The 20,013-nt window shown below is 43.7% G+C and overlaps 1 protein-coding gene across 5 annotated transcripts in view; it reads right to left on the bottom strand.

The window, feature by feature from the left end:
• The window catches only part of MTM1 (myotubularin 1), an 88,302-nt gene that overhangs the window by 38,166 nt on the left and 30,123 nt on the right, over positions 1 to 20,013 (bottom strand). For 3 of the 5 annotated variants that reach the window (XM_075323790.1, XM_075323792.1, XM_075323791.1), the window contains exons 4-6: positions 19,262 to 19,356; positions 17,512 to 17,622; positions 16,244 to 16,345 (exon numbers count right to left, since the gene is read on the bottom strand). In XM_075323790.1, the coding sequence (XP_075179905.1) occupies positions 16,244 to 16,345; positions 17,512 to 17,622; positions 19,262 to 19,356 (308 nt within the window). The remainder of the gene's footprint in view (positions 1 to 16,243; positions 16,346 to 17,511; positions 17,623 to 19,261; positions 19,357 to 20,013) is intronic. The other 2 variants (XM_075323793.1, XM_075323795.1) reach the window with 1 other exon arrangement.

Here is a 20,013-nt window from a genome sequence, read left to right as displayed (position 1 = left end):
AAGGCGGGGAAGGGAGGGGGGGGTAGGGGTGATAGAAAAAGATCCAGCACCGAAGAAAGAATATTTTTTTTTATTCCAACAATTAAAACATGGATACATGTGCAGTTAAATCTTGCGCGTTTCGGAGAGACAAAAAAGCTCCTTATTCATTGGCAACCTATGCCTATGAATAAGGAGCTTTTTTTTGTCTCTCCGAAACGCGTAAGGCAAAACTGCACATGTATCAATGTTTTAAATGTTGGAATAAAAAGGATTTTTTTTTACTTCAGTGCTGGATCTTTTCCTCCCCTCTCCTTTTCTTGGATTGAATTTGCACTATGAGTGGTCGTAACCATGGATACCTAAGCTACAATGCCCTGCACATGAGATAAGTGACATAGCTAATCAGGAGAACTATACTACATTTCTAACTGGAGATATATGATCATATTTAATATATATATATTACACTTACTACATATTGGGATAGGATCTTGGAAATGAGAACACCACTTTAAAAGAAATTGTCCCAAAAACAAAGTACATTTTAACTCTATAGATCTTGGAATCATAATAAAAGTTTATTTTACTCACTTATATAGCACTATTAATTCCACAGCGCTTTACATATGTGATAATCGCTGTCCCTATTGGGGCTCACATCTAAATTCCCCATCAGTAAGTTCCACAATTGTATGTGTTAAACATTTTCCTTGTGCTGAGATAATCTTATATAAGTGTAATGGCAGTGTCCAGCCATGCAGAGCTACCCTAGTTTATGGTCAGCACATACCTCAGCTTTTGGCCAGGAAGGAAGCAGAAGTCACTTCTGATAAGCGAGTATACGGAGAAGGCAGAAGGGGCCCGCATCCTGCTACTGTCTTAACTAACACATTCCCTGTTTCACCACAGAAGTGAGGATTTGTAAAGAGCTCAGAGCTGGAGACGAGGCAAATATACTCCTGTGATAACACAGGCAGGCAAAGAAGTTGCCTCAGAAAGCTGCAATGTCCTGCAGCTTTGTCTGTACACTCACTTATCATAGCTAACTTATGCCTTCTCCCCTGACTGTAGTTTGTGCTGACCATGAACTGGAAAATTTTATTTTTTTAAAGCCATAAATCCAAATGCAGAACAGATTCTCAGAGCTATTGATTGAAATGCACTTTATTGGTGGGAGAACCTCTAACTGTATAAGTGAATGGTGCATAGCACAAGACGCGCTAAGAGAGAAAGCACCAGTGCGAGATTTTAATATCCAGTACTTTAATATCCATCTTACAGGATCAGCCACAACAATTACCATATACAGAATATTGTATGGCATAACCAGCGGAAAACAAGCGCTGTACGGGCAGAACACAGCAGCAGTACTCATAGGCAGGAGTGCCCAACACCTGCCAAACTTATTTTGTTTACCTATTCAGGGTATAGGTCATCGATTGTTACATCCTGGACATTCCCTTTAATAGTCATGGAGCAGTTAGGACTGATGACTGTAAAAGTTGCCCATGCCATAGCCTAAAGTTGATCAAAATTTGACAATTTCAGCCAAAGCAATAGTCTCGCGGTTAAATAATTGTTTGCAGATTACTGTAGAAAATGTGACATCACAGGTCAGCTAGTTTTTCACATGTAGGTGCCGGAGTACGATTTTCCCTCACTCATTAAAGGGAATTATCATCAGGTTTTTGCCATGTCATCTAAAGACAGCATGCTGCAATGGTTAACACAGAGATTTCAGCTGTGTCTCTTATCAGAAGTGTTTGCCTGTAAGGTTAGTTTAAACTTCCTTGCTTTATCATTAGTCTAACTGAGAAGGGTGTGAGCTTTAGTCAGACTCTGCCCCCTCTGTGATTAGCAGCTACTGTCTATAGAAATGTACACTGAAGGCCTGGCGTTGGCTGCTTTTTAAGCTCTGCTGCTTTGTTAAAACTGAAATCTTTGTGTTGAACGGCTGCAGCCAGTAATCTAAGTGATACATTGTTGGATTCAGAATCGCTTTGCCTATATTGTGCTGCTCTCTGATGGGGTAGCAAAAACCTGTTGAAATATTTCTGGAATTTGTTAGCGATCCTAAATTAGAAGCATGACTTCTTGATCTTAAGCCAGATCTTCAGATATGGTTTGCAGGTGTAAGCAGGAAAGCGTGCTATGTAAAGCTGAAAACCCACTGATATATTTGCATTTATCACTGTGCCAAGTCTCTGAATCCAGATGATGAGGATATGTCTGTGTTCAAACCTGTTACAGAATTTTCATGCGACCATGAGCAATCTTTTATACGACAGCGTTTATTCCTCTCCTGTTTGCTAGACCATCACTTATTCAACAAGTCTTGGACAATTAACAGACTTCTGTGTAATGTTTATGGCGATTCTAAATGCCCTCATACACAAGATCGCGGTCAGCAGCAGATCTTCCACCCAGCAAACAAAATCGTATCAGCGGTTTCAGCCAACCTTGGTCTATTGGTTTTTGGAGGGAGTTTAGGGAGGACTAACATGTAACAAAATTATTGTAAAATTTTTGTTGAGCATCGCATTTATCTCATTGGGGCTTGCACAACTCCATGCACACGAAGCAGCAACAGCCCCATGCAGATGAAAGGGCCTGACCCATGCATGTATACATACTTCCTCTGACTATACACATTTTTTTGTATTGTCACAGTGACGCATGATTTTAGCAGACTCTACTGACATCCAGTCTCCACAGGCATCTATACACCTTATATTGCTGTTAGCCAAACACTGAGGAAGAAAGCAGCGGTCAGACCAAAAATAAAAGGTTGTAAAGGTGTGGGAACTTGTCTGACATCTGTCATGGATATCTGGGAGGCCTTTATATACATTATATGGTCAGACAGTGGTGTCTCTGCATATAGAGACCTCTGACAGGTTCAGGGCCTGAGTCTCATTCTGTTGGAAGACTTAATATTAAATGTTTCTTTCCTTTGGTGTATGAAGGGTTAATGTCAGTTTTGTTGCCAGCATCTTTCCAGCAGTCCATATCAGATGTTGCTGCTTAGCTACCACGCCCCTCACCTTAAAAAGTGGCAATTCCCAGCACCCATTGCAGTCAAAAATTAAAAGTCTACTCTGGCCACCTTGGTGAAAAGAACTGCTGGGGTTTTAAACTGACCCCATCTGTCTGCTGCCACGGAGTTTGTGTTGAATTCTCTCCCCCCACCTATGTGTCTACCTTTCCCTTGTGTTGTATTAGTGCAGTGGCGAGACTAGCGATACTCACCTACCAGCTCACTAACCAGGGTTTTCCAAGGGTGTCCGGTATCCTACTCGGCGACAGGTGTGCAACCTGTATAGGGCTGGCTAGGAATGTGTTTTGTAGTGCGCCATTCGTAGGTCTGAGCGCAACGGTCACGCTGTGTACACGGACCTATCCTACTCCACATGTGAAAAAGAATCCCACAAAAATTGCAGGTGTTGGAGAATCCTAATATATATGGTGGTTGTGAAGGGACAGCTTAAATCCATACACTTCAGTCTGGAAAACTGCAATTTGAACAAGTTGGATTTTTCCCATATTCATGCATTTATAAAAAAATTAAATATATATTTATTTTATATTTATATACTTTATATAAAATAAAGTGTGTATATATTATATATATACACATATATATATATATAAAAAATAAGTGTGTGTACTAAGTAAAATAAGTGTGTACAATATATATATATATATATATATATATATATATATATATATATATATATATGTAAAATAAGTGTGTACATTTTACATACACATATCTATCTATCTATATATATATATATATCTACACACACACATACATACATACACATACACACACACACACACATCTATATATCTATCTATATACACACATATCTATCTATATACACACATATCTCTCTCTACATACATACATACATACATACATACACACACACACACATCTATATATCTATCTATATACACACATCTATCTATATACACACATATCTATATACACACATATCTCTCTCTCTCTACATACATACATACATACATACATACATACATAGATACATACATACAAAATATATGTACACACACACCACACATTTTATAGCAAATAAATAATTTCTATAATTTCTATACACTACTATATAAATGCAGGCTCTTTTGGCAAGTAGAGCGGTATAATGTCTAAATGGTGAACTATATGTAGTATTTATCAAACCACAGAAGCGCTATAGGCGGATTGGGGGGGGATTCGACACTAATATGTGACATTAACTTTAGTGTTATCACTCATTTGCTGCCTTTCACCACGTATTGTAAATGAGCACAACCTTTACAGACAACGCTAATGATAATTTTTATGTATTTACAATCAGTTTTGATATATCAAGCTATTTATGTGTACAGTTCGGCAATAAATCGCCCCAATCACTGAGATCAGACAAATTGCAACAACTATTGATACATGTGAATGGGGCTAATTGCTAGCTGGGTCTGTGGCCGCCCACTGGTGTAATACACAGCTTCAGCCGCAATAATACACCAGCATAACAATAATAGACCAGAGGAGGAAAACACTATTTTCTTTGTGTGCAAATTAACCTAGATTAACAAAGGGATTTCATTAGTGCAAGGTCAGCAGCAGCGAGGATTGGAAGGAATCCCTCGGATCCCATCTATTAGCAACTATGCAATTGGCATCACAATATCAGTCAGGTCCGCCATCGCCTGCTACTACAGTGTTGTCAATCATAATTACTTTCATCTTCTGAGACTTCATAGCTTCATATGTGGGTTAATTATGAAAGTACTAGCTACATATACAAGCTTAAACAAGAAACAACTCACAATAATGTGCATCTTCCTTGACACAGACGGAACACCACAAAATGCACAATGTATCGCTCTGTGCTCAAATTAATACGACAAACTCAAAAATGACGATGAGGGTCGTACAATCCTGGGAGAACTCATCCCACAGCTTCGTACTGCTGGTCTGCAGCCATTGTGACGGTGTTATGGCTTTGCAAAATCTGCTCCAATAGGTGACTTGCTATTAGGTTTACCCCCAAGTCGGGCATTTTGTATCTAAAAAGGTGAATCAACCCAAAAGCAAATAGATAAAATATTTTTCACAATTTGTTTGTACATGCGAAACTGGCTACATCATGAAGGGGCTGAAGATCTATATATAATAAATCTAAACATTGCGGAGATTTTAGCTTCGACACAGATTGGTCTCTGGGAGCCTTTACATTTTCTTCTGTGTTTTCTACGCCGTCCAATGATAAGCAGGTAACGACATACAGGGGAAACAATAGCAAGCGCCTCCATAGAAGCTTAGAACCGGCTTTCTCACTATGATCCAGAAGGAGTGAGGGGTCTAATCAGGTCACACAGTTAATATTTACTCACTTCCATAGAGGTATTATTGTCATAACGCTTTAGACACATCAGCAATAGGGATGATCGAATACCTCAATTATTCGGCTTCACGAATATCCAACGAATAGGTTGCCGCTATATTCGATGCGCAATGTAAGTCTATGGGAAGCCCGAATAGTTCCGAATAGTTATTATTCAGGTTTCCCATAGACTTGCATTGCGCATCAAATATTCGCGAATAGTTGAATAGCGGCGACCTATTCAGAAAATATTCACGAAGCCGAATAATTGAGGTATTTGATCATCCCTAATCAGCAACACTGTCCCCTTTGGGGCTCACAATCTAAATTCCATATCAGTAAGTCTTTGGAGTGTGGGAAGAAACCGGGGTACTCAGAAAAAACAAACACGGGGAGAACATACAAACTCTTACAGATGTTGTCCTTGTTGGGATTTGAACCCAGGACCCCAGAGCCGCAAGACTGAGGTGCTAACCACCGAGCCACTGTGTTTCAACTGCCAGCTACTAATAACATTATAAGTACAGGGAAAAATAAATGAGTTCTGTGCGGTGTGTCCTTACATACACTGCTCTGCATCTATCTCTAGCCACGGGGAATAATTCTCAGGGATATATGGAATAGATGCAGAGCGCTGCATGTGACACGCTGCAACTCTCCTGTCACTGCAGTCATGTCATTCATAACAAGGATGACAGTGCCGGGAGAGAAGAGCTGCAGAGTGCAAGCAGCATATCAAATACCACACTCTACATCTATTCTAGCTATAGGAGCATTATTCTCCGATACTAGAGATAAATACAGTGCGTTATATAATGACACAGTGCAGCTGTCACCCTCTTCCTGCAGCTGCACTTGTAATGTCGGTAAATGAATGGCAGCGAGAGGATAGACAGATCAGCCTAACCAGGCCACAGTGAGAAAGCTAGCTCTTAGCTGCTCTGGAAGTATTTGCCATTTCTGCCCCTACATGTCATTGCTTTCTTATGATTGGACAAAATGATGCAGGTGAAGTTGTAAACAGCCCCAAAGAAGAATCTCTGCTAACGGCCCCATGGTTGAAGAGGAAACAAGCATCCTAAGCCTACATGCGCACGCTGCTTTTTTGCTGCTTTTTGGCTGCAGTTTTGTCAGCTGAACTTTCTGACATCTGACTTCCCAGCAAAGTCTATGAGAAGTCAGATTTGTCATGCGCACACTGCAGTTTATTTGTCAGCGTTTTTTTTGTCAAAAGTTTGTGACAAAAAAAATGCAGCATGTTCATTCTTCCTGCGTTTTTGTCAACATTTGTCACCCATTGAAATCAATGAGTTCATCAAAAACGCAGGAAAAATGCATGCTAATCAAAAGTGGTGGATTTTACCTGCCTGTTACCTGCGTTTTTTGGTACCAAAAACGCAGGTGATTTGTCAGGAAGTGAAATAACAGGCAAGTGGTCCCGTCCCGTCCCGTCCCGTCCTCCACGTGTTCCCCGAAGTACCGCTGTCCCCAGGGGAGATGATGTGGAGGACGGTGACTATCAGCAGCGGCGGCAGCGAGAGGGAAAAAAAATCAATATTTTCAGCTGCCAATGTCCATCCCCCTCTCGCTGCCGCCGCCGCTGATAGTCCCGTCCTCCACATCATCTCCCCTGTGCGTGCACGCTGGGGACAGCGGTACTTCGGGGAACACGTGGAGGACGGGACTATCAGCGGCCGCCGCCGCTGATAGTCCCGTCCTTCACGTGTTCCCCGAAGTACCGCTGTCCCCAGCGTGCACGCACAGGGGAGCTGATGGACCCCTCTCACTGCCACCACCACAAGTCCCGTCCTCCACGCTCCTGTCAGCTCCACGCAGTAGCGCGATCAGCTGAGCTGTCACTGAGGTTACTCGCGGCCACCGCTGGATTCAGCAGTGGCCACGGGTAACCTCAGTGACATCAGCTGATCGCGCGGCTGTCTTCATTTGCTGCATGGAGCTGACCGGAGCGGCGGTGTCTGCTGCTTCTCCGGTCACCTCCATGCAGAAGAGCTGGAAGCGACGCTGGACCATCCTGGATTACGCCAAACATGGAGGGCTTTGTCGGGGTTAATAAATTGGTGATGAGGGAATGTGTTTGTGTTTTTTATTTCTAATAAAGGATTTTTTGGGTGTGTGTTTATTTACTGTAACTTACAGATTAATCATGGAAGATATCTCGGGGAGACGCCTGACATGATTAATCTAGGACTTATTAGCAGCTATGGGCTGCCAATAACTCCTTATTACCCCGATTTGCCAACGCACCAGGGCAAATCGGGAAGAGTCGGGTACTGTCCCAGAACAGCCGCATCTAATGGATGCGGCCATTCTGGGCGGCTGCTGACTGATATTGTTAGGCGGGGGGCTCCCCATAACGTGGAGCTCCCCATCCTGAGAATACCAGCCTTCAGCCGTATGGCTTTATCTGGCTGGCATTAAAATTGGGGGGGGGACCGCACGCCAGTTTTTTTTAATTATTTCTAATTTTTTTTTTTCAATTCAACAAGCTTTATGGGCTTGTTGGAACTGAAAAATACATGAAACAATTGTTGACAAAACTGCAGCCAAAAACGCACCAAAAAAGCACCTACATTTTTTGTGACATTTCCAGGCTCTCTCTGACAAGGTGCAGTTTTGGCTGCAGTTTTGGCTGCAGTTTGTGAACACGAAAAAGCAGCGTGCGCATGTAGCCTAAACATTGCAAGTAATATCTATGGGATGAAGTGAATAAAAAAATAAAAAAAAAAGTTTTATTCAGCTCCTTTATCATGATACACCCAGTTTAGCAAGTAAAAAGGTTGGTTTTTTTTGTTGTTTTTTTTTTTTTTTAACAGGGTTGTCGCAATCAATTTTCTTAGTGACAAGCCAATTAGAAACGGAGGCGCACACACACACCTCCTGTCAATCCTAAAGACCCAGCACAGGCCGCTCCAGTGTTTGCCACCAGCTCCGGCAGAGATGACTGCACCGTTCTCATGACTGGCTGCAGCGCTTAATGCAGCGCAACATCAGCGGCATCTCTACATGGGAGGATGGTTCTGTTTGTATTTTAGAGCAGCCCATGCCTAAGAAAAATAAAATGAATGCTGGTCAGCCTCATTTTTTGGTAAGAATGTACTTATATACAAGGTTATGATAGATATCCGATAGCGAGAAGCCTTATAGCACCATATTTGGTAAAGTTGGGGTGCCATGGCTGGAGTGTCCATGATGACCAGAGGTCCTCATTACTGCACCTCTGTAGTAAAGATTTTAAATGGAGCATCTGTCAAGTAATCGTCAGGAAATAACCGGTGGAACATCAATCATCTACACTGTGTGCAGAATTATTAGGCAAATGAGTATTTTGAGCACATGATACTTTTTATACATGTTGTCCTACTCCAAGCTGTATAGGCTTGAGAGCCAACTACCAATTAAGTAACTCCGGTGATGTGCATCTCTGTAATGAGGAGGGGTGCGGTGTAATGACATCAACACCCTATATAAGGTGTGCTTAATTATTAGGCAACTTCCTTTCCTTTGGCAGAATGGGTCAGAAGAGAGATTTGACGGGCTCTGAAAAGTCCAAAATTGTGAGATGTCTTGCAGAGGGATGCAGCAGTCTTGAAATTGCCAAACATTTGAAGCGTGATCACCGAACAATCAAGCAATTCATGGCAAATAGCCAACAGGGTCGCAAGAAGCGTGTTGGGAAAAAAAGCGCAAAATAACTGCCCATGAATTGAGGAAAATCAAGCGTGAAGCTGCCATTTGCCACCAGTTTGGGCATATTTCAGAGCTGCAACGTTACTGGAGTATCAAAAAGCACAAGGTGTGCCATACTCAGGGACATGGCCAAGGTAAGGAAGGCTGAAAAACCACCACCTTTGAACAAGAAACATAAGATAAAACGTCAAGACTGGGCCAAGAAATATCTTAAGACTGATTTTTCAAAGGTTTTATGGACTGATGAAATGAGAGTGACTCTTGATGGGCAGATGGATGGGCCAGAGGCTGGATCAGTAAAGGGCAGAGAGCTCCACTTTGACTCAGATGCCAGCAAGGTGCAGGTGGGGTACTGGTATGGGCAGTTTTCATCAAAGATCAACTTGTGGGACATTTTCGGGTTGAGGATGGAGTGAAGCTCAACTCCCAGACCTACTGCTAGTTTCTGGAAGACAACTTCTTCAAGCAGTGGTACAGGAAGAAGTCGGTATCGTTCAAGAAAAACATGATTTTCATGCAGGACAATGCTCCATCACATGCATCCAACTACTCCACAGCGTGGCCGGCCAGTAAAGGTCTAAAAGATGAAAATATAGTAACATGGCCCCTTGTTCACCTGATCTGAACCCCATAGAAAACCTGTGGTCCCTCATAAAATGTGAGATCTACAGGGAGGGAAAACAGTGCACCTCTCAGAACAGTGTCTGGAGGCTGTGGTGGCTGCTGCACGCAATGTTGATAGTAAATAGATCAAGCAACTGACAGAATCTATGGATGGTGGGCTGTTGAGTGTCATCATAAAGAAAGGTGGCTATATTGGTCACTAATATTTTGGGGTTTTGCTTTTGCATGTCAAATGTTTATTTCTAAATTTTGTGCAGTTATATTGGTTTACCTGGTGAAAATAATCAAGTGATATGGGAATATATTTGGTTTTTATTAAGTTGCCTAATAATTCTGCACAGTAATAGTTACCTGCACAAACAGATATCCTCCTAAGATAGCCAAATCTAAAAAACCCCACTCCAACTTCCAAAAATATTAAGCTTTGATATTTATGAGTCTTTTGGGTTGATTGAGAACATAGTTGTTGATCAATAAAAAAATCCTCTAAAATACAACTTGCCTAATAATTCTGCACACAATGTATGGAGATATAAGGCCACCGCGATGGACATTTACGCCTCATTTCTGCAGAGTCCCTCTCTAATGATTGATGGAGGCCCATCAGGCAGGCATTTATTACCCATTATGTGAATAGACGCTCAATGTCCATCATAAAAAAAAACCTGTTGATAATACACATCCTCGTTCCTCCAGACCTCAGCACTACATCGTTTTTAACTTCTTTAGATAAAACTTTCCTCATGTGAACTGATATTTTCAGCTTCTATGACGCTTGCTCTTTGGCATAGACCGGCGTTATTAACACTATGTGGTCAGGAAATGCATTATTGATATATTGTATTTTCATCAGGTTTTGTTGATGAGCGCGGATCTCTAAATAATGGATTGGGACATTGGACACGGCTACAATTATAAGCCATACACATGCACCATGAGCCATTTACAACCCTGCAGGGTTAGAGGTGGCACCCGCCGGGGTCCGCAATCGTTAACTCTGCGCTCATGTGAAGGCATGCAATTAACTGAAGTATGTGTGTGGCGCCCCTGAGGCTTCAGTCGCCACAGAGTATTGCACCCACATTTGGGTGTAATGCTAAACCCAGATCCTGAAGAGGTCAGTCCCGGTTTCACCACTTACACACTCAAATACACACCAGGTTGCCCTGTTCCCACTGGGGACTGGGGTAGGTTAATAAAGGGTCGCCGGCAGAGTGGCATTTACAGGATGTCCTCAAACAGGGGCCCCAGTCCCACTAGCTTAGGACCTGGGAGGGGGAGATGGGGTGTAGCAAGTCAGGTGCTAACACGACAGTTCTCCAGCAGGAGAGCAAGGAAGCAGTCGCATCTTACAGGTGCTCCGGTGGGAAGGAGGAGAAGTTCACACGGTTGCCTTGGGGAGAGTGAACCTGCTCCCCTCAGAACCGACGCCACACAGGGCAGCAGGGCCCTAGGGAAGATCATACTTCACATTGGTTTTCCAGAATCTGCCTGGACGGGGAAAGGTTCAAGCTTCCCTGACCACACAGCGCCCAACAGCACAGTGCCAGAGAGGATCCGGGGCCTCGCATCAAGCCGGACCCCATATCGGAACCACGGCACCTGCATATAGGGACAAGAGTATTACTCGTGAAACCCAGAATCCCCTCGTAGCTTCAAGGCAGGGGATCCACAGATAGGCGTTACAAGGAGGGAACCTACCGAACACCAAACCGGACTGATTCCTAAAGGAATTCGGGTTCCATGGAGCCCATCATAACAAGTGACCGGTATTACCCGGGTGAGCGGCACAGCACTAAATGCAAGTAAACAACCTGGAACTGCAGCCATAGATTCGGTTTATTCATTACCAGCACCGCCGCTCCACGCTTTAGCGCCCTCCATTACTACTCCTCTCATCATCCTCCCCGGGGAGCGATACCATCCATAGCTGCTACCACCATCCGTCCCGGAAGACAGCAACAGCAGCGGCGGCGCATTCCCTGGCCGCATACCACAGGTGGCGTCACGACACGCACCTCACTACTACCCCCAACGTCCTCCCTAGCCATCTTCTGTACACCTGTGGGCAACGGAGCCAGGCTAGGCCGCCCGTGACTACGACAGTCGACGGCCCGGCGACGAGAAAGTGCTCCCTCTTCTCCGCACCTGTGATGCAATTGCAAGATCGCATCACAGTCGCATGATCCTCAACTGAAGCTCACAGCAGAGAGTCATTAGCATATCACTTTCCATGCTCTTGCACCAGAAGCTATGGGCAAGTGGCAAAGTACCCTTACAAAGAAAAACATGTAAGCATGGCATATAATATGGTCTAATAAGACCAAGGTTGATCTTTTTGACTATAATTCCAAAAGGTATGTTTGAGGCAGAGCCAGTACTGCACAATTACCAAAAGAGCACCATACCAACAGCAAGCATGGTGGAGGCAGCTTTACACTTTGGGGTGGTTTCTGACCAGCTGATACTGGAGAGAGAATTATCAACAGCTCCAAATATCAGTCAATTTAGCATCAAAACCTTCAAGTACCTACTAAAAAGCTAAAGATGAAGAGGGAAGTCACCTTTCAGCCCACAATGACGTGAAAAAATACCACCAAAATAAACAAAAGAATGGCTTTGCTAGAAAAAGATCAACGCTTTGAAATAGCCCAGTCAGAACCCACATCTCTATGGGTCATCCCGAAGAGGGTGCTGTACACAGGAGATTCCCGCACAAATATGACAGTTTGGGGGTGCAACTGCAAGTAAGAGTGGGCAAAGATTGCCAATTGTAGATGTGCCATGCTGAGGGACACTTACCCAAAAAGACTGAAAGCTGTCATAAATTCAAAAGGTACTTCAACAAAAGTATTAGTTTAAGGGTGTGAATATTTAAGTAACCACATTGATATTTTAGTTGGGTTTCTTTTTTTTTTTTCAACCATGCAAAAAAAAAAAAAAATCCAGGTTATGTTTCAATTAATTTGTACAGATTATGGGTAACATTAATAGCGAAAAAAGGTCTGAAGTTATTTCTTCTTGGTTTGATTTTTTCCTGTATGAGTAAACAACGCTGGCATTGCACAAGCACTGTAACTCCATTACAGAAATACCCTTTAATGAAAAGTATTTTTTTCCCAACTGCATGGTATATACTGTACATTACAGAGGTGTCGCTCCACAGAACTCCCCCAGGAGGATTAGGGATTAGACCAGCCTCGAATGGCTTTCCCAGCAATATTAGCCTGCCTGACTCCAAGTAGATTACTTTCTGTAAAACACCACGTCTTTTCCTTAGCTCTGATGTAAAGCTCAGCATAACGCAAGATAAAAGCTACTGGACAGACTGGAGCATGGCAGGTCCGTATTTGATTATTTCTTGATGCATCATTCAGAAACAAAGGCTTCTTGCGACATACAAAGGATTTTGTAATATAAATTTTTTAGATTGGCAAAAAGGTGAAGGATAGTTTGTGTATTATAAAAGTCTTTCCAGTCAGTTGGACTAAATGAGCTTGTAATACAGGGTGGACCATTTATACAGATGCACCCAAATAAAACGGGAATGATTGGCGCACCATCACATTATGGGTGTCAGGTTCATACATGAACAGTGTCGTGGAAAGTGGATTTGTCATCGTGGGCCAGTTGAATGGCCACCAAGGTTTCCCCATTCTGACCCCCTTAGACTTTTATCTTTGGGGTCATCTGAGGGCAATTGTCTATGTTGTGAAGATACAAGATGTGCAGCATCTGAAACAACAGATACTGAAAGCCTGTGCCAGCATTTCTTCTGTGGTGTTGCCATCAGGATCACAGTACAGGCTCGAGGGTGCTGCGGCAAGCGCCATTGATCTGCAGGCAGGCTGTGAGGGTGTCACGGCGGCAGGCGCCATTGACGTGCGGGCGGGCTGCTGGGGTGTCACTGCAGTGGAGCGACTCAGGAAGGTCTCCATTGAATTGCCTGCGGTGACGTGATGGACTTCAGGAAAATGGCCACAGAGGCAGCATTCATGCAGATTGATGCGATAGACTTCAAGAAAATTGCCGGGGAGTCCTATTTGCGCACGTGCCGCCACCGCATCCATTTTCTTGAAGTCCATCGTCAACTGTGGGCAATTCAACAGTGCCCGCATTCAGACACAGACTCCCTGTCATGTAACGCTTCTGAGCAGCTCCACTGCAGTGTAGGCTGGACAAAATTGTTGGCATCCTCGACTTAATATTTGGTTGCACCTACTTTGGAATAAATAACTGCAATCACTTCCTATAACCATCAACAAGCTTCTTACACCTATTACACCTGGACAACGACTCTTGCAAACTGCTCCAGGTCTCTCCTATTTGGAGGCTACTTCTACCAACAACAATTTTAAGATCTCTCTGCAGGTGTTCTATGGGTTGTAAACATCTTGATTATGTTGCAAACCGTGGATAAAGGAACATCAAGATCTCTGGAGATGGACTTGTAACCTTGAGAGTGCTGATATTTTTCAACAATTTTGGTTCTTAAGTCCTCAGATAGGTCTCTTCTTTTTCTGTTGCTTAGTGTGGCACATACAGACACCCAGTACAAAGATTAAGTCAACTTCTCCCCTTTTTTTATCTTGTTTCAGGTGTGATTTTCATATTGCCCACATCTGATACTTGATACAGGTGAGTTTGATCGAGCATCACATGCTTGAAACAATGTTTACCCACAATTGTGGAACATTCTCTTCCCCATTTTTGGGGTTGTGTGTGAAATGTCTAATTTTCCTGTTTTTCCCTCTACTTTTTTGCGTTGTTCCAATACACGGGAAAAAAATAGGTGCACAACAAAACGTGTAATTGTAATACATTTTCTGGGAGAAATACTTAATTGCCTGGAACAACTTCAAGGGTGCCAACAACTTTTGAATATGACTGTAGATGCTTCTGGCAATTTGAGCCTGTTAAAACGTTATGGGAATATATACAGTACTGTGAAAAAGGTTTAGGCAGGTTTGGAAAAATTGCTGCAAAGTAAGAATACTATCAAAGATAGAAGTGCTAATAGTTTATATGGTCTTTAATTAACAAAATGCAAAGTAACTGAACAAGAGAGAAACCAAATCACGAGCGGTTTTATCAGACTAGAGCTTCCACTCCAAGGGAAATATCAGGCTACATAGAGCGGCCCCTGGAAAAACAAACAGTTTGGGGTGTCGGGAGCGGACATTGCAGAGTCATTTCAAAATGTACAAAACCTTTACCTGATAAGTCCAAGCATCTGAAGAACGCTATATCTCAGGTACACCTCTGCCAGGTTTACCATGCATTATGGCTTTACAAGTTACGTGTAGGCAAGTAAAGAAAGCAATCAATGGCTTCTAATGTACAGAAACAGAGTCTGACCAATGGGAGACGATAGCGAACAATATTCGGCACAATAAACCCTAATGCATTGTGCCGAATTTTATTCACATGGTGCCTGAAAGGGGGGGGTGGGGGGTAGACAACTCTTGCCTTTTTGTAAAATCTGAAGTACATGGATGTAGCATTTGGGCCCATACATTGTGTCTTGACGGAGATTTGTACTAAGCAGGTCAGATTACATTTATGTAAGTGAGGCCTTACGGTATGTGCCCACGATCAGCGCTCGCTGCGTTCAGAACGCAGCGGGTCCCGACCAGCGGGGCCGCATGTCTCCTCCGCAAGAGAACGCAGCTGACTGTGCCCACGATCAGGGTTCACGGCGCTGCGGTTTTTCGTTTGTGTTCTCCGTACGGAGGACGCATGCGATTCCGCAGTAAAACAGTTGACATGCTGCGGTCTGGAAAGATGCACCTCAGGTCAGTGTTTGCTGCGGAAAAAACAAGCATCGTGGGAACAGGATTTCTAGAAATCCCATCCTCTGTGCTTGTACTGTACAACGCAGCATTTTGGACACAGTTGAAGCATACTACGTCCAAAAAGCTGCAAACACTGATCATGGGCACATACCCTTAAGATGTCCCAGTATTAATGGGAAGATCTCCAATGAAAAGATGTACAGACCAAGATCACGGCGACAGGCATATGCCATGAATGCACTCCAAGGACTCTGACAATCCGATTGTGACCAAGCTCAATTATTTTGCACAGCCAATAAATTGGTAGAAAACCCTATACTGCTCGGTCTTCTGATAGTGGCGAGTAAGGGTATGTGCACATGATCAGGATCCGCTGCATCCAGACGTGGCGGGTTTTGACCTGCGGAGCTGGGAGTTTCCTCTGCAGGAGAACGCAGCTGCTCGTGACCACGATCCAGGCCTGGTCAGCTGCAGTCTCTCGCTGTCTTCTTCCTGCAGAGAACCCTTGCGTCTCTACAATAAAGAATTGACATGCTGAGGCTCGGGAAGCCACAACACCACAGGTCAGTTTTCGCTATGGAAAAAACAAGCACAGTGGGCAGGAGATTTCTAGAAATCCCATCCACTGTGCTTGTACTGTACAACGCAGCAAAAAACAAGCTCCATTCAAACCGCTGAGAACCCTGATAGTGGGCATGCAGACCAAGGGAGACAAACTAAATCCTAAATATAGCTGCTTACCGAACCATGTGAAAGAGGAAAGGCGTGTTTTGTCAGATCTTCAAATATCTGTTTTCTGCTGTGAGTTTCCTGTTTCAGAGCAAAACGCAGGTTTCTCATATCCTAAATTGCAAAAAGATATAAATGAATCATTGCATCCATCTCATTTACATGCACGGTACATGATGTGAAACACTTGTGACCCAGCCAATGATCAAAAACTAGATGAATACATCCGGGGCCCCGTCCCGGTCCTATCATGGAGCCCCATGATATGCTACAGACGTTACAAGAACAGAATCAACCAGAAACCCAAAACTAAACTACGTCCCGGCCGTCACTTACCAGTTCCTGATTAACAGATGAAAAAAGCTCACATTTTTACTACTGTGCTCCAAGAAATCACGGGTGTGTTCACAATAAGATACCCATGACCTAACATTGTAGTGAGGAACAGGACCAGACTATGTGTGAGTGCACCCTGAAGTTAGTGACTGACTTATTTGGCCCTTTTAATACACAATCACATTTTTGGGTAACAAAAACCCTTTATTTACTGATGCATTGCATTCATGGGAGCCACCAGCCATGCTGGATGTTTTGTAGGGCCGTTTCTCTTCTATTAGGTTTCTGTCCTGGCTGAAGCTGGTTATCAAACAAGATGCACCTTCCCCAGGTCCACCATTGACTCCACCACTTCTCTTGATTTATGGCATTAGTGCGGCAATGACATCCCCTTGCCGGCTAATCCAGGACCTCAGCCGCTCTACCAGTGTAAACAAAATGCCCCCTTTAGAGCCGCAGAGCTCACCGATTGGCAGCCAACAAAACGTCAGCGCCGTGCCAATGCCAGGAGACACTCGCCAGTGGACCTGGGAAAGGTGGGTATAGCCTTATGTTTTACAACAGGCGGTAGCTCATTGAAAAAGGAACAACCCCAGAAGACTAGCGCACTTTGTCCACAGTATATGTCAGGAGCTTTCCATGACACTCAGGCCCTCACTCCCCATAGGAAGGCCAAAATGTGTTATTTTGAATATCATCTGGCCAGTATGTAATTGCATACTATTTTTTTTGCAACTGGATAGGAAATTTCAGTAGACCGCATTTTCCTATACTAAAGGACACTGCAAAGAAGCATACACCATGAGTTTCTTTATGAGCTGTCATGGTGGAAGGATCCACCTGAGAGTAAGCGCCGACAGTGGGCATGGATGCCACATGCACCTATACCCTCACCCCTACAAGGTGTATTAATGACAACCACGCAGCATTGCTGCAATACTTACTTTGCAGGTTATATCCAGACCATAGGAGTTTTCTCCTCTACTGGACGCACCTCCCATCTTTTCAATCCGTGCGATAACCCCAAGAGGAACCTCAAAGACAATCGCTGGCTCCTAAAGAAAGAAAAACAGGAACTATGGTACATATTCTGTGTCACCCAAAAGACTATCATCCTGCCACTATAGAAAGATATCACATTGGTTCATGTCAAATTGTGTATGAAAGCAGATGAAGCATGCTGACAAATTATTACTTGTTACCTGTCTTAGGCTGCTTTCACACATCTGTTTTTCACTGTGCGGTACAATCCGGTAAAAAAACGGAAAGAACGGATCCGGCGTTTATTGCTGCTGGATCCGTTCTTTCCCCCATAGACTTGTATTAGCGCCGGATTGTGCCGTATGGCCTTGCGTTGCTTCCGGCAAAATGTGATTGTTTGGCGGCCGGATGGAACGCTGAGGGGAATGTTTTTTGTCTCCGGCGAAAAACCGCATTGCGCCGAATGTGGTGCCATACGGCGCGTTTTATAATAAAAGTCTATGGACGCCGTATCCGGCACAATGCGGCAAAAAAGCGGATACGGATCCGTCAAAAACTGGAAGGAACGCATGGAAAAACTGACGCAACAGATCAGTTTTTTCGCCGGATCCGTTGCATCAGTTTTTGGGCCGGATTTTGTCGCACGGCGAAAAACAGATGTGTGAAAGCAGCCTTATTGTCAGCTGACAACTGCAGGGAATGCTGGGAGTTGTAGTTTTACAGAAATCGGGGAGGTACAGGTTGCAGGGCTCTGATCTAGGAAAAGGTCTCCCATTGTGACCATTTTCCATGTCTACTTCTGTACATTTCTGTTTTTACACATCACTGGACAGAATTTGAGAATCTTGGCCATGACACATTGGCAGAGCCCCTGAGGTGCCAGAGCAGCAGCTCCCCAATGGGACAACACTTTTATTAGTCTGATTGCTGATGTAGTACACTGCCATGGTTCCTGGTTACCAGTGTGAAATGTAGATCAGGTGAGCAGATTGTCAGTCACTACATGTCTCACACTGGTAACAACCACTTTCATTTAGGCTAGTTTCACATATCCGGCTTTTCGCCGGATTGACGGATTCGGCGCACGCCAGTACAGTATGATACAGTACAGTGGCAGCACCGCAACTTCTGAGTCACCTGCTCTGGTCAAATGACAGCATGTGACCGCCACTTGTTGCGCTGCCAGTGTAGTGCGCCGGATCCGTCAAACCGGCGAAAAGACGGATGTGTGAAATCGGCCTTAGAAGAAGCTCTGGCGGCCGATTCTCGGGGAGATCACTGACCAGCCCATAGAGATTAATAAACTCACTTACATATAATGTGGATTTCTCTGGAGTAAGATATCTGCTCACAAATATGGTATCACTTTATTCAGCTTCCAATGACCTATACGCCCATATAGACGGCTTAGGATGGTTGACCCTAATGACAGATTCCTTTTAATAATCCCCCAAAAGTCACATACAGGCCACTTTAAATGGCTGCTGTATACCGCTGACAGCGCTCACATGACATTCCCTGCAGTTTTACTCTAGTCTGTCTATTGGCTCAGAGGTGCACATAATATGCCCGATATCATACAGAACCCACACCTCCACCACCACAGCCTTTTGGCAGCAAGTTAATAGAGGAATAGAGAGGTGGCAGCCTCCAAAGAACAGTACCAATTCATATATAGCTAATGCCAATCCTACCCAAATCTCGTTAACTTACCGTCTCCTCACCTTTGAAGTACAATTTATAGGTTGTGACGTATAACCTGCCTTTAACTGGACCATTAAATGGACACATGTAAATAACCTCTTTATCTGTAAAGAAAAAAATAAAAACAAAAATCAGAGCACATACAGAAGAATAGAAAATTACAGTTTCTGTAAAAAAGACTTTGTAATAAATGAGAACACACAAAACTACCCAAGAACAAAATTTAAAGTAACACCACCAGAAAATGCAAAACTAAAAATATTTGTAGCGCTAAACCAAAATGTAATATATTAGAGAGTTACAGCATCTAATGTGATATGTATTCAATGCATGAATGAGGTTCTTCCATATATACGACCCTGGGCCATAACCTAGCAGAGGAAACAGCCAATCGAAGGACGGCCTTCCCTCACAGGCCCTCCAAGACCAGGGAGTCTGGCAGCTCCTCTCCTCGTGGACACAGTAAGACCATGCTGAGCCATTCATTTCATTAGCGGCATGTAACCCTACAACTCAACCTTGTGGTAACAGTTGATCTCTTGGGGGTCCTCTATATTTAAAAGCCAAGGTAACAGCTTCAAGGTTCAACTTTCCATAGAAAGAAGGGAATTTTGTTTACTTACCGTAAATTCCTTTTCTTCTAGCTCCAATTGGGAGACCCAGACAATTGGGTGTATAGCTACTGCCTCCGGAGGCCACACAAAGTACTACACTTAAAAGTGTAAGGCCCCTCCCCTTCTGGCTATACACCCCCCCGTGGG

Source organism: Anomaloglossus baeobatrachus, chromosome 9 (assembly GCF_048569485.1).
Source record: "Anomaloglossus baeobatrachus isolate aAnoBae1 chromosome 9, aAnoBae1.hap1, whole genome shotgun sequence".
Classification (NCBI taxonomy): Eukaryota; Metazoa; Chordata; class Amphibia; order Anura; family Aromobatidae; genus Anomaloglossus; species Anomaloglossus baeobatrachus.
This window is presented reverse-complemented; position numbering and strand designations above follow the sequence as displayed.